Raw genomic sequence first — 20591 nt, 5'->3', positions numbered from 1 at the left:
TTTAAGGTCTAGCCAGCACAGCTCTACTATGCCCTTTGGGTTGAGGTAGTTACACTGTGTTTCCAACAGGCTGGAAGGCATCTGGCACAGTAAGAGTATTATGGGGCCAGAGCCCCTGTACTTGACAAGGTGAAGGAAACTGCTCTGCAAAAGATGGGAGAGAAGGAAAAAGCAGGGTTCAGACAAAATGAAACAAGATACATATGAAGGGGAAAAAAGTGAAAGAAACAAGGAGAACAGGAGAAGAGCAACTAATTCAAAGAAAACTGGAATGAAATTGCCCATCTTACAGGGGAGGACAGGAGCTCCAGTTTCACCCACGATGTCCTCTAACTGGAACAGGCAAAAGTTGGTATTAAAATAAAAAGGGGGGGGGGGGGGGGGGGGGGGGAACTCACAGGAACACAGTTGTAAAAAAAAGTTAAGAGCATTCAGGTCTTCTTCACATTAAAAAAACCTGCACTGGTTTAGAGACAGATATATTTGTTAGCCACCGGTTTAGTTAGATTTATGGAATCTCCTGGAGACTCTACAAACCTTACAGACATAAGTAGCTTACGTTGGTCTTTTGAGTGCTGTGCTCAAAAAAAGCAAAAGTTCCTAGAGAATGAGAACAGAAAGCAAATGAGACAAGTAAACTTAAAGAATATCCCACATACTCATAAGGAGGCCAAAGAAACCTTATTTAGGAGGACTCATAAAAGACTACACTCATTTCAATGAAACAGTACCTAGAGTCACAGTACTAAATAATAACACACTTGAGAAAAATTCAGGAGGCAAGCAAAATCCTTCCCACACTTTTGGAAATGGGGAGAGGCAGAATAAGGAGGACAACAGATCCATATCTGATTACCAAGAGTTGTGGGGAGAGTGCCAACGCACACACCATCCTAGAAATGTAGTATCTCATACAAGTTTGCTCCTTTAAGGCATCATTTTACACCGTTCCCTAGTCAATACTATGCCATAGGACCAAGCAGACTGGACTTCAACACACAGACTAAGAAGTTTTGTATTTCTCGTGCAATATTCCAAACCCCAGTGTCCTCCACTTACACACTTAGTCCCACCATTTGAGTTTCCTGCCTCTCGTGCCACATTCTTTGCTTGTGACTTCAGAAGACAAGTAACACTCTCAGCTCCAAATTCCTTCCAAAACTCACCTCCTGTTCAACTGCTGACAGTTTTGAATTCAGTGACAAGTATGTTGGCTAGCAGTTCAGCTACAGGAGAGAAAGAAAACCCCACAAAGAGGTGGAACAAAGGTGGAGAACAAAAGCCCCCCCCTTCTCCCAATTTGTCTGCCCACATACCGAAGATCAAAAGAGCTCCACAAGAAGACTGTGCATAATCTACATACTTTGTGACCTTATTACAATCAAACTCCCCGCAGGCACGGCCGCTGTGTATATATGCACGCACTGTAAATACACAAGTGGGCCTATGGACGTTTGCCAAGACATTTGTTCCATGCATTGAGTTTGCTTACTTTTAACAATGCTGAGGCCAAAGAAGTGAGGCTCTTTAATCTTCACTAAATCACAAACTTGCTGAAAGAGCTCCTGTCCAGTGGCTTTAACCTGAAAGAAACAACCAATCCAACATTACCGATGGCTCATACCTGGATGGAGCAATTCCCCTTCTTTATATTGGCCAATACGTTCTTCAGTACCATAGCACGCATACACAAAAAAAACCCAAACCAAAACAACTCCAACCAACCCACAGAACAAACTTTGTTTTCAGTATTATTGCTATTATCACAGAATAAAAATCAACATGTCATTCTCCTTCCTTCACAGTGCAAAGTGGCTCAGCTCAGTAAGACACGAATTCAGTTTCCTACCTATTGGCAACTTTGTGTAGGAATTTGGGGCGCTGCTGGAGCCCTAGTTTTGTGCAGTACTGACCAGGCTATTTACAGGTGCTCTTACAAAAGGTGTGTTTGTAATTACAGAAATGAAAACACTATTTGCAGATATTTTTTTTTTGAGGTTAAGAGAAAAAAAACCCCACAAAAACAAAAGAAAGCTTTCATTCAGAAGTACTAAAAACAAAAGTACACAAACAAACTCAAGACTGCTTGGTCTGAGCAGAAATAGCTCAGGGTTAGAGCCGAGGTTGCTCTGTATCCCACACAGAAGAGCTTGTTCTGTCCCCTGCTGACTTCTGGTCACACAGCAACTAACACCTTCATCTTCTGAAGCTGTCACTACAGCCTGTAAGCTCTTGCCTGTTTCCGTGCCATACTGACACCTCCCAGCACCTTTGCCTCCCATAACACTGTGCACGCACTGAGGAAGCGCTGGGAAGGCAGAGCTGCCAGCACATGCTCCTGCAGGGGACCAGAGGCTGGGGAGTAGCTGCAAGCACGGGCAAGAGCACAGGGCAAGAGAGCTGTGGCACAGCAGCACAGCTACCGAGTGCACTTTCTAGCAGGGCTGCTAAAAGCACAGGCTACCCCAGCAAGAGCGTAATTCTGGCTACCTGCACGTGCAGACCTGGATGTGTACTATGATCAGAAGATTCCCCCATTAAATGTCCCACCACCTACAGCTTCATTGCCCCCTGCCCCATTGCACCACCCCAGCAGCACAGACAACTCCAGGCCCAAACAAAAACCTCAACCCTCAGAGGCACCGGGGAAGGAGTTCTGAGCAAGAGCGGATGGGGAGAGCTGAACAACACTGACGGACCACCTCAGGTCAGCCCAGGGCGCAGCCAGCTGCAGCGGCAAAATGGGCCAGAACCTCTGAATTTCATGAAGCCACTGCTGGATGGTGTGCCTGCCTGAGGGGGCACAGTGTAGCACAATCTTCACAGCGGCAAAGGGTGATAGGACAGAAGTCGACTACTGAACTCTCCTATAAACTAATCACTGCCATCAAACTAATCGCCACGGTAATTCTTCAAACCCTTTTAGTGCAGGTGTGCCACACTCCCAGAAACTGGCTGTGCTCTGCCCCAGGATGTACCATGTCACTAGACATGGACAATGGGAAACAGGAGTTACTTAAGTACCCATTTTCTTCTGCTTGACAAGGCATTACTAGCCAGCCACTCACTACTGCTTTATGGGGAGCTTTGAAGCCTGCACTACACCAATACATACTCACATGCATATATATGCTTTGGGAGGGGAGGAGGCAGTGCACAGTTCTGGTAAGACCCAATACCGCATCTGGGTCTTATTATAAACGTCTGTGCATGAGACTTCACCCTTGCCTAATGCAGTATTTGCTCAGCTGCCAAGAACAAGCAGCTGGAAGGGAAAGCTGGGCACAGGTCTGTCTCCTTTCTCAAGGAAGCAAACTCTGACCATGTTCTCCTACCTGGGAGGACTCACTAAGGAAAAGGTGACCTACCCCTAGCCAAAATGGTTATGTGCATACAGGAGTCACTGGCAGCACAGGGCTCTATGTAACAAAGCCTTATGATTAGATGAATTTTGTAAGTGACATGCTTTCACACCTAAGGGAACAAAAACCTGCTTTAAGATACATAGTTCTAAGGAACCGAGCACTTCCACGTTTTGTGACACTGAGCTCTAAAGCACTGATTTAATCAGACTTCTTGCACAGCAGGTATGTGTGCTACCACCTTGTCCATTCTTATTTTGGCACTTCCCTTCTGGATCAAGTTTTACTCCCAGCCTTCAAGGCTGTGCAATACCGATTACACTTGCAATCGTTGTTCCCTGCTCCTGCTCACAGCAATCAGCATTTCCCTTTGCATTTTTCATCTGCGCACTTCTCTTTGGCCTTTCCTCCCTTTGCATACGGCTCCTGTGCCAAGCTCCATCCCAGACACTATGAATCATTCTTTCCACTGATACTCAGATTTGCCCCATGTCAGACTCAGTGCTTCTTGACACATTAAATTCAGTCCAAAATGAAGTCAACCGCAAGTTTACAGAAGGTAACTGCTACTCCAGGGTCTTTCTCTGTGCAGATATTAATGTGTATGAGTTACCTATCTCTATTTTTCTTGGTCCATATGCTTTAAAACATCAGCTCTCTTGCCTCCAGAACAACTAAAAAAGTTCAGACCTATGCTTGCCATTTGCCAACACACAGGACCTCACCAGACTTCCTCCCCTCCAAAAACTTCTGCTCATGCTCCCACTCTTTCTCCAGCAGCTAGACAAGGAACAACATCTGCTGTGGCTGCTTCTGAACTGCCCAAACGCAGGTAGCGTGGCTGCCTGCCCTGCTGCCCTCGTTGGCAGCCAGACCTTGGCTAGCATCGGGGTCTCTCCTTTATTCAGCTACTACCACCCCAGAAAATCTCCAGAAACTCAGTCATAAAAACCAGTTGATATTGATCAACAGGTTCAAAACTATCAGGGAGATAAGCCACGATGCTAGCAGATTAAAAAACTAAATAAATTAGATACCACTCCAAGATCTTTGGTGCAATTGACACAATTTTTAGTTGCACCATTCTCACCGACATCCTGCTTAAGCTGCCTGGTGCTCACATGCCATCTCCTTCCTGTGGCAGCCTGGAGCACAGCCAACTGCTTTGCTCTGTGCTCCAATGTCTATCCTCCCCAGCAGAAACTTTCCACTTCACCTCATCATCCTCAGGGCAGCTAGTGAGCTGCAGCACCCACTAGCTCTCCTCACTGTTTTGCTTCTCCTCACATTCACGGTTGGTCCCAGGAAGACAGATTTTCCTCCACACCATCCCCTCGAATTCATCTATATATCCAGACAGGTGGACATCAAAGCTAATTAAGAGATACCCGATTATGAGGAAGAGACTTTAAAATGGCTCCTGCTTTTCTCTCCAGCAGCATTATCTGTGAAGGGCACAAGACAAATCCATTTTAAAGAGCAGGCTTCAATCTACATGTGACCACATAAAACACATATAGGTAAACTCTTATCTGGAAGGGTGGAATTTATGGGATGGGAGAGAAAGGAATTACCTGCATAAACACTGTGCTTATCATGAGAAGGATCTATAATTTATTCTGCTGAAAGGATAACTATTCCTACCTACCTCACTGAGCTGCCTTGCTTGTTTAGTATTTGCATTCCACACTGAAGAGGTAAAAAGGCTTTGGAAATCTTAAGTAGTGGCATTATTATTCTAATAAATGAACAAAGTATCATATGTGGTCGGGCTAATTAAATTTGGGTTCTACTAACATCACTAGAAAATTGCCTTGATGTTCCTTTAAAAAAAAAAAAGCTCTCTCCAGCTGTGAAATCTTAATTTCTGTTGTTGTTTTGAAGGGGTGTTGTGGTAAAGACTGAAGCCAAATGAAAAGCTGGTTTTGCTGACTTGCCCAGCTGTAACAGGTCATGTTTCACACTCTATGCAATTAGGACACAACTATGCATTGAGGTCTCATGTTTTGGCCCACGCAGCTATTCCCTTTCACACGGAGGCACCTCCACATACATGTTTTCACAACTCCACAGCCATCAAAGCAAGGGGCAGAAGCGAGGAGGGAAAACATCTGGGGTCTTGTAGCAGGGACCCCTCCGTGGGGCAAGATGGTGATGCTCAAGGCTCACAAATCTGTGGAGGGGCAGCAGGCAGGAATGGGGGGGACACAGAGCCTTCCCTCCATCCCTGCAAGCTCTCAGTGCTAAAGACCATTTCTTATGCTTATTAAATAACCTGGAGGTATTTAAAAGGCATGCAGATGTGGCACTTGGCAACACGGTTTTGTGGTGGCCTTGGCAGTGTCAGCTTTATGGTTGAACTTCATGATCTTCACGGTCTTTTCCTGAATGATTCTATGATTTTAGGATAAACTGCAGGTATCCAAGATTTACCATATGGTTTAAGTGCTGCCTAAACTTAATATGGTGGAGCGTGACCCAGTGGTGTCAGAGCCGTGTGCCCCACTCAGGCATGGGCACAGCAGGCAGCAGTAATGGCATCAGCCCTGCCAGCACACTGCCCTCCTGCACACCAGTCTGCACCTTCCCGGTGGCAGGGCAGGCTCTGTTATCTCAGATCTTTAGCTTCCCTGATAAAAACTATAAGAAAGTGATATTTAGGGTCAGCCGCAACAGACCATTACCCAGGCCTGCACACCTGCCGCCAAGTACTTAATTAAATCATCATTTTGTGGCTTGCACAATAGCCAGAAGATTGCAAAAGCCTTCTGGGGCAGTAGATGGGCTGAGTTTGAACAGGTAACCTAGAAGCAGAGCACCCCAGATTTTGCTGTTAAAGCCTTGTTCCATCCAGCCCTGATGGCCGTTTCAGTTAACAATGCCACACTTGGGCACAGCAGGTAGGAAAATTCCTACATGGATTTTGAAGATTAGCATGCATAGTTTCAAAAACCACCGGTTCTATCCAGTGCTTCAAATACCAGTTCACCTCAACTGTCTTCTCCCCATCCCCATCCCAGAGGGGGCAAAAACCCCCACCCAAAACAAAACAAAACCTCCCCAGCCCACAGGAGTGCACCCACATGCTCACAAGAGAGCTCTTATCTTTGAGGGTAGTTTGTCATCTGAACGTGAAGTGCCTCTGTCAGCTCAGTTTCTCACAAGTTCAAGGAGCAGCTGGCGTTGCACAAAGAGGCACCGTGCCATGGTGGACAGCATGCCGCAATGGGCTGCCAGCTGACGTGGCTCTGCTGTCACCCGTGCACACACACTCTTAGGCATTTGAAGCGAAGATCAAAGAAACGAAACAACTTCTATTTCTTGTGGGTACAAGTACTCAAAAGAGGGAAAAAATGCCACCCTCAATGGCTGTTTACTCTGCCTTAGAGTCTTTGAAGGGATCTGCAGACTATCAAAACCTGAAATAGCTAAAACGCCAGAGCAAACGGTCGTGTGTCGGGCACGCTTGCTAAGTCATCAAGGCATTTCAGGATCAATTTTAAAAAAATGTATATATTATCATCAGTGGCAAAAGCACTTAGAGAGAATAAAAAAGGAAACAACAACAGAAAAAGAACAGAGGGGACCCCTGTCCAAAAACACAACTGGGACTTTTAAGGAACTCCGCAAATGAGTTGAAGCTGCCCAATTAGAAAATGGTGCACCAATTACCTTAAGCTGGCTAATAGCCTTTTGGTCAGCAGACCAGCACCAGGCTTTTGGGAGAACAATGGGAGCTAACAAAACTCAACCGAAGCCACGATGCAGCGACCTCCCAGCCTCCCTCCTGGCCACTCACCCCGACAGCTAGGCTGAGCTGCTCCCGGGTGGGCAGAAAGACACAGACGCTCCGGCTCTCCGGCTGCATCCTGCCCGCCAGCAGCGCCCTGCTCATGGTAGGCAGCTCCGCGGGGGCCAGCGTCTCCTCTCTGGGCGGGTATCAGGCTCCCTTCATCCCACGCACCTGTCAAGAAGGTGAAAGCATCAGTGCCACACTCCTGCCAGCGCTGGGAGCAGCCTGTGGCACACATTTGACAGGATGTTTTCCTCCTTGCTGTTTTAAAAAAAAAACAAATAATAACTCATCCGTTTTACAGCACCATGGCCAACATTTCCACCAGCATCACAGCACAACCCAGGCAAAGTCAGCCTTTAAACACCTTGTGAGCCCCAGGAGAGTGCCACAGAGTGATGAGGTCTCCCTAGAATAACAAACCAAAGTCAAGGTTTCAAGATACACGTTCAGTGGTAAGACAGATGCCACCTTGGACTGCTTCCTGAAAACGCCCACAAGAGGAGCGGGGGGAGCGTCCCACCCTTCAGCCAGGTACCACACTCTCACCCAAAGCAGAGATTACAATGAGTTGTCAGCAGGCACCTGTCAGTGCAGAGGGCTTCATCTGAGCAGTCTTTCCGCCTCACCCCACCCCCAGACCCTGGGAAACCACTGCCCCAAATCCTCTATACCTCAACTCAGAGAAAGAGATAGGAGTGCATAAACTCACAAGGCTGAGCTGCTGTATCGTACTTTTTGTCAGAAGCACTGCCAGCCTCCTCGCAAGGACTGAGCCCAAGCTGCAGAAGCACCTTAGAGCTGAAGTTATTATCGTAACAGAAATAGAGACAAAAATTCAGTTCACACCCAAAAGCACAGTAGCCAACATCATTCGCACGTTATAGCTGGGTTAGTTTCCTCAGCAACTTGTGACATTTTATTTACAGCCCTCTCAGCTCTGATGCTCTCCAGGACAGGGAAGCATCCCGGGGCACCTAACAAAACTGCCGGGAATGGGAGAGGCGCCTTGAGGATAGGTTAGGGATGAAAGCTGGCAGAGACCTCAACCAGCAAGATACCAAGCAGTTATGGAGTCCACTCCAACCCTGTGCAAGATTTGATGCAAGTCAAACCCTGGCTGCCTCAAACAAAGTCACCCCAGCATGACTCCCTTCCACCAGCAACACCCAGACACTCACCACCAGCACAGTAACAGAGGTGCTGCTGGCTGGCGCCTGCCCACAAAGCCCCCCAATGCCCCTGGGGATGGGCACGTACCCAGGCACCGGCAGCCAAACACACTGGCTCTGGCAGCACTACCCTCTCCCACTGCCCACGCCACAGCCCACCGTCAGGGGACAGGCTGTGAAGGGATGCACAGGGTTTACCTTTGCCCTCCAAAATGGATTTGAGGACAAGGGATCATAAGCAACCAGGAAGCAGGTCATGTGAGGTTAACACACGTACATATATATGTATGTACACATGCATATGTGCATTACATGTAAGTTTTAAAAACATTTTGTATTTAAAATCATGTTTTTCCTGTTTTAGGGGAAAACTACAATGGAATCAAACTCTTGTGTGGGAGATGGGAAAAAGTACAGTACAAAGTACTTGGATTTACCCCTCTCCCTTCCACTGTGCTCAAGACTTTTTTTTTTTTTTTATAAATACAGGAAAAAGATCTGTAAGTGTCCTTTTGCAAGTACAAAAGTTGTTCCATGCACCTCCTTCCCTGCACCAGCATACACCATGATTCTTAATAAAGCATTTTTTTAAACAAGTTCTTTATGTAGAGCACCATAAGAACACAAACATTGCATTTATTGTATTAATGAAAAGAGAGGGTTATTAAAGACTATTATTACGACTTTTTTCCAAAATCATAATTACACGAGAACTAGGAGTTTTAAAAAGAAGATTGCTCTACATTATAAGCAAGCAGAAAAATCACATTTGACTCCCTTGGACAGGTTAATATTTCATTTAATAGAAGCTTTAAGAGAAACACTCTGATTTGTTCTCTCTTGTCGATATAATTAGACCGATGAGCTCTCCTAGGCTTCAGGCTACACACTACTACCAACTGTATATAAATTACAAATGTCTACAGAATGACTCGAGGGCAACAGGTCACCATTATTATTGCCAGCTGATGTCATATGCACCATAAACTTTATCAACAGCATAAAGAGCTCGGAGTATGAGCTCAAGCTTTCCAACACAAGCAGGTTTGTCTTAATTGTCAAACTGCTGCACTGGCTGGTACACATTCCCACTCACCAGGGGAGATCATATCCAGCAAAGACATTAATGCATCTCCTAACAGAACTGAAAATAGGACACAGAAGCAACCGTGAAAAACATGTGCACACGATTTTCTGTGGATAACTGAAGAAATTTGTTCCCACTTCCCTACAGCCTCTATAAAACAAAGCTTTGGGAAAGCTTTTCCTCTAGTCTCACACCCGCTTTGACCATTTCAGTTTTTAAGAGAACTGTGGACCCTGAGAGCAAGGAAGTGAGAAAGGAGGGGGAGAAGGTGTTTTTCTTCTTGTTTTACAACAAATAAGCTTATGGACCCTGCCACAGCAGGTAAGAGGTTAAAGAAGCAACATTCTTAATCTGCAGGGGGAGGTCAAACACAAGCACAGCTCAGCCTTCTCTTCTTTAGAAGTACATCAGGATGTGATAAAACATAATGAATCATTAACTTGCTAGACCTGCAAGTGTACACCTTTAAAAAAAAAAAAGTTGTGAGCCAAGAGTAACTGCCCAATGAAAACAAGTGGCCAGAAGGAATGCTCTTACTTACACATACACAATTTCAGACTGCCCATATGCCATTCTTTTGTTTACCACAGATTCCAACCTCTTAACCTCAATTAAACCCTAAAAGCTCCAGCGAATGCATCACAGATGAATTAATAAAAGCTGAAGTCAATCATCAGCCTCTGGGACACCCTATAGGTTGGTTATTTTTGTTGCTTGGGTGTGTGGTTTTTTGTAAATAACATCACTTCATGTTTTAGCTCCTGGAGAAGTGCATTTTGAGATGTAATTGCTTGGTCAAAGGCCCAGCAGTCTATCAATGAAATAGTCAAAGGCGCTGTTTATTTGTATTCTTCTTGTATCAGTCAGGAGGCTTATTAGTGCCCAGAGTGGTGGCACAACTTATTTAGCACTGTTTATTTTACCTAAACACACACGCAGCGGAGCTTTGGAAAACACGCCTGTCATTAATTTCAAGACTCCTCTGATTAAACAACTCAAACATGGCCATAAAAACTAATTAAGAAAAACCCTAATCTTCCCCTTCTCTCCCCACAGCTCCTCGAGCTGCTTCCCAGCACCAGACCCAAACCTCAGCACTTGCTCGGTCAAAGTAGGAATTGCTGAGGTTTGCCCCAGGGAGAGGGATGAGTGGCAGAGCCCTGCAAGGGAGGAGGATGAAGAGGAGGAAGGAGATGGTTTGCTTTGGGTATCAGCAGGACAGCTACGTAGACCACCTCACTCAGCCCATATACACAATGGCACAAAGATGGCCAGCCACCGCTGAATTTGGGGCCACACTACAGCCAGCCTGTCTAGAAGCAGGGCTCATCCAGACAGCACGTGAGGAGTTTGCACAGCCTTACGAGTGCCACTGTATTTTACACATCAGTTGGTGGAACCACGGTGAATTGGGTCCTAATCCTGATTTCAGCCTCTAGGTACTGCCACAAGCACATCTCAAGGGGATAAAGCAAACAGAGGAATGAGCAATTGCTTATAAACTCAAAGCAGCAAAACTGAACAAACTCCTCCCTCTACTGAGAAAAAAGCCCAGGTAAATCTGTGCTTCTCTCAAGAACACCTGGAAACATGCTTTATAAGGTTGAATACCATAAAACATCATAGGAAAGCTGGTTTTGCTAGAGCTGCCAGAAAATGAGCATTGAGCATCTTCCTGATAAGATCTTCCCAGAGTGGCCCTATGAAGTCCCATCAAAAACAGTCTAGAAACAGTAAGACGCTTCTTAACATTTTCCAGACATTATCCAGAGACGTCTTAGTCTTCTAAGACAGCTAGACTCTTAGGCTACAGTTTCACAATCAGCTTACACAGCTTTAATCAAGGCAGTCCTGCAGCAAGACAGACAGAAAAACCGCCTGGAAACAAATCTGCCTTCGGCTGCAACCCACACTTGGGCTGCCTCATACCAGCGATGAAATGCAGCCTTGAAACTGTGACCCCCCTTCACCTTCCAGGTATTTTTGTCCTCTCAGAGGCACACTGTAGGGCACCAGTCTTATCTGCAAAACAGAGTAATAAAGACTCTGAGCAAGTAAAAGATGTAACAATGGAATATATTAGCCTTTCATAGCAACTTTAAGACCCTACCCACCTCCTTTGACTACCCCCAGAGATGATGAAAATTTCTCTGGAAAGATGCATCAACCAGGAGAGAGGGGAAAAATAGTTGCTTGTCAGGGCAGAAAACAAGATTGATGCTAAATAGCTTTATGTCACAGCTGCAGATGATGTGAAAAGTGCCACCTGCAACCAACAGCCAGGACAACTAGGTCATGCCCTGAGCGAATTCCCAGCACACTGACTTTTCCAGCATATCTGCCTTGGCATCACTCCAGGACCTGCACAACACATTCAAAGCAAGGATGCCCTAAGGAGGCAAGGTACTGAATTTGGTGTCCACACAATGCTTTTGACATAGAATATACACCTGCCTTCAAACACAGCACCACTCTGTAGGAAGCCCCTACTGAAAGCCATCGAATGAGGAACACCAAGACACCTCCCAGACACTTGGGTGCTCTGAAGGACTGGGTCCCAGAAATGATGCAGCTTGGCTACAGGACAGATGCAACACTTGCAGCAAAGGCAACTACTTTTCAGTCCACAAATGTGGGAGATGCAACTGCGGCAGGCCTCCTCCATCTGCTAGCATCACCTGTTAGATATGAGTGCCATCCTCTCACAGGGGTGGAATGTAGGCCTGGTTCCCACCATTCCTTTAGAATTTTCAAAGGGTACAATGGGAGATGCCTCCAAAAACTCCAGGGCTGCAGAGCCCTAGCAGACTTAGCTGTCACCTGTAGCCTTGAGACAGACAAGGAAGTCTCTGAGCATTGGTCTTTGATACGAAGGAACATCCTTTTTCCTTTCTTCCCGTACAAGCCGCACTCCCTGGTGATGCTGAGTTTTACAATAGAGAGGAAAACGCTTTCTCGCTAGTCTTCATCGCAGGATTAGACACAGCTCTTACTTAGGCATGACCGCCCACACACCACCCCTGTACTGTAAAGGTTTCCTGCCCCACTTCAAGCAGCACGAGTGCTAGAACATGAAACACACTCTTGAGTTTGCAGCTCTTCTGCTCTGCACCCCTCACAATGTGGCCAGTGTGCTCAGGAAGAAGGGATCTCCCAAAATTCCCAGGGACAGCCATTCCTAACCTGGGACGATGCTACTATGCTACTCTGTAGGCTGCCCTAGTCCTTAAGCTCAAAGACGGGGGACAACTCTCCTACCTAGGGATGGCAGAGCTCTCTGGTAGCCAAGCAGAAGTGACGCATGTTTTAGGGCATGCATCAGACCTTACTGCTGCTAACTAGTCCCGAGAGGAAAATGGCTTAGCTGAAAACAGGGCACCAAAGGTGGTGCTCCTACTGCACACAGATGTGCAACAGCCCAGTAGTGGCGGCAGGGCCACGCCGGGTGTCTGCCACGCTTCCAATCAGCTTTTCCATGGGATGAAAAAAGCTCCAAACAGCAGTTTGTTCCCTGTGAAGACAGTCCAGTATGAATCATCTGGGCTTAATTTTCCTGAAACCAAAACTGAATTTAGAAGCTTTTTGAGAGAAGCAGACGAGTATTAAAGGCTCCAGGCAAAATGGGACGAATTAGGATCTCACAGGGACTACACTTTTCCATCACTTCCAAGTGATGGAAAGTGCCTTTGATTTTTTGTACACAAAAACATGCAGTCTTTTAAAATACATTATTTTATCAGAAGCATACGCAAAACTTAGTGGCATACATGCTTTACACAACACCCAAACAGTAAAGTCTGCAGCTAGAGCATGCAATTCCTCTCCAGCATGCCTTTTTCATGGAGAGACAAATATTCTCTTGTCACCATGAGAAAAGCAACAGACCAACTGATCCTGCCTGTTCATTGATTGTGTTGTAGCATGTACCCTATCACATCTGACTACCACTGTGAAGTTTCTCATTACAATTAATTTGGTTACCTCTGAATAATCTATTCATAGACTTGTTGATTGATTACCAAGCTTACAGGGCTTCCTCATACTTCATAAATCAAGCTCACTGAAGTTTGAGTAAGTAGCAACTGAAGGTATCGACTGGCCTAGGTAAATGCAGAAGCGTAAGAAAGGACCAGCAGAACATGGGACAAGGTGTGAGCCAGCCTCGGTGTCCGCCACAGCTGGCATAAAGTGGCTGCAAAGGGAGCCTGCTCAAACCGCAAAGCTCTGTTGCCTCAGCTGGATGACCAAGACAGCACTGCATGAGATCTTGCAAAGATTAAGGGAAGTGAATTGCTTGAATAGCTGTTCAGTAACAGCAAGCTTGCCTCCGCTGAAACGCAGGGACACGTGTCTTGAGATGGACCCTTACAGAAAGCTTATTCATCGGCACATGTCTGCAGAGCCAGGAGTGCAGGAAAGAAAATGCTACAGTCTTGTACCTCAGGGTGAAGGACAGCAACAGAAGATACTTCAGTGTGGTACTCCAGTGCTCGCCCTGCACACTTCTGCCGAGTAGTGCAATCTTTACTAAAGACTGTTCATCTTTTGTATCTATGCAAAGCAGGAGAGGCAAAGTACTGTACTTGGAGACCAGCTGCAGCAAGGTCTTTAAAATAAGGGAGAGCGAGGCTTCCTTCCCAGCCACTGCAAATGTCAGGAAGCTTAGGAAGTGCAGCAAGACCTGGCCTCTCTACTAGCAACTCAGGAGAGAAGCCTCTTCCTGTATCATTCAAATTGCAAATGCACAAGTTCTCATGACCCAAAAACGTATGTGTTAGTTCTCCAACTGGAAACTTACTCCTTTAAGTCTACCAAGGCTCTAAACAGTATTTCTCCCAAGCAGATCTGTTACACTCTTGCCTTAAGCACAACAGCCAATTCTACAAGACTGTCCTTGCAGAAGTTATTCCATGGTGACAGTGGTTTTATATTGGAGCTGAGCTAGACTCAATTGAAAGAAATCACCAAGACTTCTGGAGCACTTTGCAGAGCTGTCCAAAAAAGCGTGAATAAACTCTTCCTTCATTTTCTGTTCTCACCAAGATCTTGTAAAAGTTCTGGAAGTAGGCAGACTATGAAATCTTTATTTAAAAAACAAAAAAAAAACCAAACAAAAAAAACCACAACAAAAAATCCCACACCAAACCCTGCATCATTATAACTTCACAGGCAATACCTGAAGCTGCGGGACAAATAAGAACAGACATGCTTTTACTAATACATCACATAAAGAATTCTTCTGAGCTGGAATAGCTTTGCTACCAGTAATAACCAGGTAAAAAAAAAAGTTGGCTTACTTCACCAGAGGAAGGAGAAAGTCCATGCTGATCTCATGGCATCTGATTCACTGCCTAAATATTCATACCAACTAGACAGCTTCTGCATCAGCTTGCTTCTAACTTTTGCCTCCTAAAGTCTACAGCTAGTCTTGAACATATTCAGAGCAGAGAGAAATACCCATTTATGTGAAGTGGACAGAGTTCCAGAAAGAACAGATAAAATTGTCTGGAACACAGCTTGCCTCTATTACAAGTGTGAAAACGCCAATCAGCCAATAGCTTGACAAAATTAACGCAAACAGCAGGGTCTTTATAATTAGATGCAGCTTCAGAGGCTGCACACAGTACTGCCAAGCCATCACCAGCAAAGTGATGGTGAAATGAGAAGATGCAGCCCCAAAAAAAGAGACAGAGGAAAAAAACCAGCTCTACAAAGTGCTGCATTTTTGAGGGGATGATGAATTTTGCAAAAAGAGGAAACAGAGCAAAAAAAAGAAAAAGCAAGTGTAAGAAATGGTTTTAACAAGAAGCAAATTACTTCCTTCTGCAATTCTCCATGGAGCAGCTCCTCCCTGTCAGAGAACTTCTTTTGGGCCAAGACCGCTGTTCGTCTGTGCTCAGTTACTAACAACACGTTATGAATTAAGGTACCGCAGCTAAACACCACCAAGATAATCAGGGAGCAGTGCAGTAGCAGCACAGAACTTTGTGCAAGAAAAGGAGCGTAACCCCGGAGCACAGTAAGCATGCAAGTAATTTACATTGTCTTGCATTGGATGAACAGTAGAGCAACAACACTACAAAAGCCAATTGGTACAGAGTTAACCACTGCATGCATACACTTTTTACCTGCAGTGCTGGCAACAGAAAAGTGTGCTGTAGCTTTAAAGCGCTACCAGCTTTGGGTTTGTTTTTTATTTTTAAAAAAAACAAACCCCAAACACAAAAACACCAAAAAAATGAAACGACATAGCCTTTACCTGCTATCAAAAAAAACCCTTCCCCTATCAAAAGAGTTGATCAGAAATCAGAAAAACACATGTAAACACAAACTTTTTTGTTTGTATTAGGATTTTTTTATTTCAGGAGGAAAGCTGACACAAATTTATTCATCAACAGTATTTATCCCAGTTTATCATGTTTACATAAAAATCTAGTTGAACAACAACAAAAATTCCTAGGAAAAAAAACCTGTCCAAAGAGCACAGACAGTATTTTTTGGTAAGTCAGTGAAAAGAATCATTACAACTCATGGTCTTTGATAGCATTTTGTAGACTCTTTTTTGTTTATACTTTTCTTACTCTGTGGGTGTGCATCTCAAACCCACCCCCCCCCGCTTAAGGCAATCTCTGAAAAAAAAACCCAAATTTTTTTCCCTTTTGGATTTCATGTTCTTCTGGTTTGGCATTCCTTATCTGAAGCCAAAACACTGGCTACTACACAGACTCTCAACATCACCCGTGCTGAAAACAGAACACTTTGATTAAGAGTGCACAGCAATTAAACGGGAGGAATAAACAGAAGATGAGAGCGAGGCTAAGGCATTCTGTTGTCATTCCAAGTTTTCCAGGAACAAAATAAAGAAAGGGGAAAAAAAAAAGATAAAAGCTAAACAAATGAATGGGAAACTAACGTCCAAAATATTGTTTGGGGTTTTTTTGGGGGTTTGTTTTGTTGTTTTTTTTAAAGATTACTCCAGTGCTAGAAATACATCCTTGTTATTTTCTCTGGGAAAGCAACTTATGTTTTTCAAGTATTTATTGTCAGGGCCTGGGCATCACAGCAGCTCTCTGAAGAAGGGACAAGGTTCAGACTGTTAGAGTTTCCTGGTGTGATGGAAAAAAACAGATGTGCATTTTAAATGCCACAGGGGATTTAACCTGAGAGCTCGTCGCTGCGGGAGGAACATCTCTCCATGTCGACGGTGACCGGTTCTCAGCACAGGGAACCCAGAACCTTTCCCTGTAAATCGTTACTAGGGAAGAATTCAGGAGGTGGAGAAACAATGAAGTACAGAGACTTTTTGATGTCCACCGCTTCTCCCGCCCACATACACCTGCTGGGACACTCGCCTCCATCCCCGCCCTGTCCCATACCCGTAGATGAGTGTCACCGGGCCAGCCACCCAGCCCTGTCCCTCGAGGTGCATGCAGCCCCTCAGGCTGCTCCGGGAAGGGGGCGGCAGGGCGCCGGAGGGGGCCCAGGTGCCGGGCGCGCTGCCCCGCAGGGCTCACCCTGCCCGGGGTGCCGCAGCCGCGGGCCCCGCCGTGGCGCTCTCCCTCAGCACCTGCGGGCAGGTGGCCGCCAGCCAGGCGCCCCTCGGGGAGCGACCAGACCCGCGCCCCTCACCGCCCGAAGGGGCCGGTACGGTCCCGGGCCGGGAAACGCGCCCCGGCACCGCCCCACCTCCCCGCAGCGGCCGGACCCACGGCGGCGGGGGACGGCAGCGAGCGGCGGAGGAGCTGCCACGACTCCAGGACTCCTCCAGAGCCCACTCCCTGCTGCTCCCGGCCGCCGCCTGCCCACCCTCGCCGCCCCCCGGGAGCCGCGGCTCCGAGCTCGCAGCCACCCGCGGCCTTAGCCCGGCGCTCACCGCTGCTCCGACGACAAAGTTCCCTCGTGTCATAAAGCCACGAGCCGCCACGGCACCGCGGCCGGAGCCCGACCCCCCTCACCGGCCAACTCGTACCCCTGCTCCCGCGGCCGGCCCGACGCAGGCGGGAGCCCCTCGTACCCCGCGGCCGCCAGCGCACCCCGCGGCCGGTGCGCAGGGCTCGTTCACCCGCCCCAGCCGGGCGCAGCGGGCGGTTCGCGGGTCTCGCCCGTTCAAAGCGCCGCCGGCAGCCGCGCCGCCCCCCCGGGGTCCCCGCAGCTGGCCAGGGCAGGTGCCGCTCCCGCCCCGCAGCTGGGACCCGTCCCCCGGCAGCGCAGCGGAGCCGCGCCCGCCCCCCGCTGCCAGAGGAGCCCCGGAGGGACGCGGGAGCCCCGGGAACTCCCCGCGCCGCTGCTCCTACGGCGGAGACCGAGCCCCACCAGCTGCGCGGCGCCGCCCCAGCACTTACCGCGGGGTGGCCCCGGCCGCGGAGCTCTGCGGGGCTCTGCTTTCCTCTCCGGGGCGGCATACAGCGCCCGCCGAGCCGAGCGAGGCAGCGTCCGGGCGGCGCGGCACGGCACGGCACGCTGCCGCCCTGGGGGAGGCCGGGCGGCGGGGCGGGGCCGGGCGGGGCGGGGCGGGGCGCTCCGCCCTTCCCCGGGACCGCACACCGACACCGGCGGCCGCCCCGCGCGGGACTGTCCCGCCCCCCGCCGCACCGCCGGCTCAGCGGATTGGTAGAACGGGCAGGGAGTGGGCGGAGCGGGTGCCCGGTGTGGCCTTGGGTTGGCGAACGCGGCTTGTCAATCGGACCTGAGGCGAGGGGGGCGGGGCGGGAGTGGGACCGGTGGCCGGTGGTTGCGGGTGGGTCGGTGGCTGCGGGCCGGGCCGGTACCTACCGCTGAGGGGAAAGAGGGGGCGGTGGGGCTGGCGGTGCGTGTGTAGGGGGGACCCCGACGGCTGCGGGGGGGGAGCCCGCCTGCGAGCGGGTGGGAGGGGGCTGCCTGCGGGGACCGGCGGGGGTTTTGTCCCCGCTTAGGGCGATTTTATCTCGGCAGGGTGCTCTGCGCGCCGCGCTGGCAGCTGTGAGCTCTGTGCTGTTGAAACTTAAATTCAGAGTGATGGCACGACAGCCAGTCAGGAGAATTCAGCCCGGGTCACTGCTGCAGCCGGGGGAAGGGGTGGGAGTTGTGGAGCGACGCGGTGAGGGAGCCGGAGCCGCTGCGCACCCTGCGCCTCTGGCAGCCCCGGGCAGCCGGGCTGTGGTGCTTGCATGCCGTAAACCTCGCCTCCCTCCCTCCCTCCTCTATGTCACAATTTGCTTTTTAACGCAGTAACTTAAGCCTTAACTTAAGTAAAAGAAGGCCGGCACCGTCTCAGGTTCTGCAGGCTTGCTCCCTCTCCCTCAGAGCTAGGCCGGTGCTGAGTTTCCCCACACAGCGGTTGTATTTGAGGGTGCAGCCCACATGGGGATGGGGATGGCGGTGAGCTGTAAGGGCAGCAGGTGGGAAGGCTTTCGTACAGTGTTTGCACTATGCTGCAGGAGAAGAGTTGCAGTTTGCCCAGGGGGGACCACAAGAGCGAGCCTGACTTGCTGGTGTGACCTGACTGCCTGATAGGGTGTGGGAAGCAGGGCATCAGGTCACCGGTCCTTGCTCACAGGGTTTTTTCCTGTGTTTTAGGTTGGACACAAGGATGGATAAAATCTCAGCCTTGCCAGCGTCGCTGACAACCTGTTTCTTCCTCTTCCCAGCTGGATTGTAATAGTGAAGCTGCTCTGTGAGTGCAGAGGACATCTCATCACCAGCTGTTTCTCTTCCCACAACAGTCCTCTCAGAGAAAATACTGGCACCTTACTTACTATGGGAGCAAATCTGTAGTCACCTCGTTTCAGGAATGGTTGCAGGGCTGTGGGACCCAGATGAACAGAGGTGACCTACAGTGGCCAGGGTTGTCCTTCATGGTTTGTCCATTTGTTAAGCCTAGGGTGACTTATTCAGTTCCCTTCTCAGCATGCCAGCTGCTTCTGGTGCTGTTCTGAGGTGCCTAATGCGTGGTTTCGTGGGCACCAAGCTGGCATGACAGCTCTCCTCTGACCATAGAAAGATGTCTCGCTGTACTCTCCTTTTTACTTCTTCCCGTCTTCAAGTCTTCTTTTCTCCTTCACTGCCTTTGCTCATGGCTGTAGCACCTTCCTTGTACCAGAGCTGGAGCACTTCAGACTGCTAAGATGGTTGAACTCACTAAAGGGACAGAAAATTCAAGGGTTTTTTTTTGCTGGAAGGGTGGTCTGTCATGTTGGTAAATTAGATTGTCCCATGGAGTGGTCCAGCCAGTGCTGGAGTCAGCATCCTGTAATATCACCTACGTCTCCTCGCTTACTTTCGAGCATGGATTGCAGGACTGAATGCAAGGGCAGGGAATCTGATGCCCAAGTGTAGGCTCTGTTGATGAACTAGTTCTTATTTAACCTGCTCAATACCACGCATAAAGCCTTGAGCGGAGCCAGCACAGTGCTCTGGTTACAGTAGGACTTTCTGTCATGCCCTGACAGCTAGTGGAGAACTTGAAATGTTAGCAAACAGCTCTGAGCAGTTGCTACATGCTTCTGGGTTTTGATCCTTTGAAGAAGAAAATGCTGCAGTTGCTTATAAACTCATAGCTTGGCTTTCTGTGATGGGATTCTTTAGCTATCACAGGAACAAAGACCGCATCTAGGCTGTTGAGACAGGAGTCTGCTTTATGGCACGCCACATTAACCTGCTGTCCATTTTGTTCCCATGAGAAACCTTAGGGCTCTCTCACCTGTGTTCCCTTCCCACAGAACACCAGTAGAAGAGTAAGAAAAGTGCGGGTCATGTGCAGCTGATGCTCCCAATCTAGCTGCAGTCAGAATGGAATATAATACAGTATGTCAGGTATGATTACCTTAATTAGAATAGAGTAATTATCCTGCATAGCTTCTAGGATTAGCAGACTTTGCATGTCACCATAGAGAAAACAAGGTACGTTTGGAGAAACACCAGAACTACAGGACAATTGAGATAGTGTTAGCCTGTTTGTTTTTGAAGGGGACATCAAAGTGGAGAATGAAGATATCTCTGTTCTAAGGAAATACCGCTGCACATTTTCAAAGTGCCAGCTCCAGCTCTACTTCTTGCAGTGCAGATAAGCAATTTCATCCAGCTTGCTCTGTAAAGTGGAAGCTAGAGAGGGGGATTTGCAGGATGGTTCTTGTAAACCAGTGTCTTGATTCAGAAAATTGAGCCCCTTTTGTAAGCCCGTCTCATGCAGTTGTGTTGAA

General features: G+C 48.2%; 1 protein-coding gene across 2 annotated transcripts in view; it reads right to left on the bottom strand.

Moving 5' to 3' along the window:
- FRMD1 (FERM domain containing 1) overlaps nt 1-17863 on the bottom strand; it is a 42480-nt gene extending 24617 nt beyond the window's left edge. For both annotated transcript variants that reach the window (XM_040599260.1, XM_040599261.1), the window contains exons 1-3: nt 17757-17863; nt 7162-7326; nt 1493-1583 (exon numbers count right to left, since the gene is read on the bottom strand). In XM_040599260.1, the coding sequence (XP_040455194.1) occupies nt 1493-1583; nt 7162-7257 (187 nt within the window). In that variant the 5' untranslated portion in view covers nt 7258-7326; nt 17757-17863. The remainder of the gene's footprint in view (nt 1-1492; nt 1584-7161; nt 7327-17756) is intronic.
- Nucleotides 17864-20591: the final 2728 nt, after the last annotated feature.

The sequence above is a fragment of the Falco naumanni genome, chromosome 6, assembly GCF_017639655.2.
Source record: "Falco naumanni isolate bFalNau1 chromosome 6, bFalNau1.pat, whole genome shotgun sequence".
Lineage (NCBI taxonomy): Eukaryota > Metazoa > Chordata > Aves > Falconiformes > Falconidae > Falco > Falco naumanni.
Note: the sequence above shows the minus strand (reverse complement) of the source record. Positions and strands in the feature narration are given on the sequence as shown.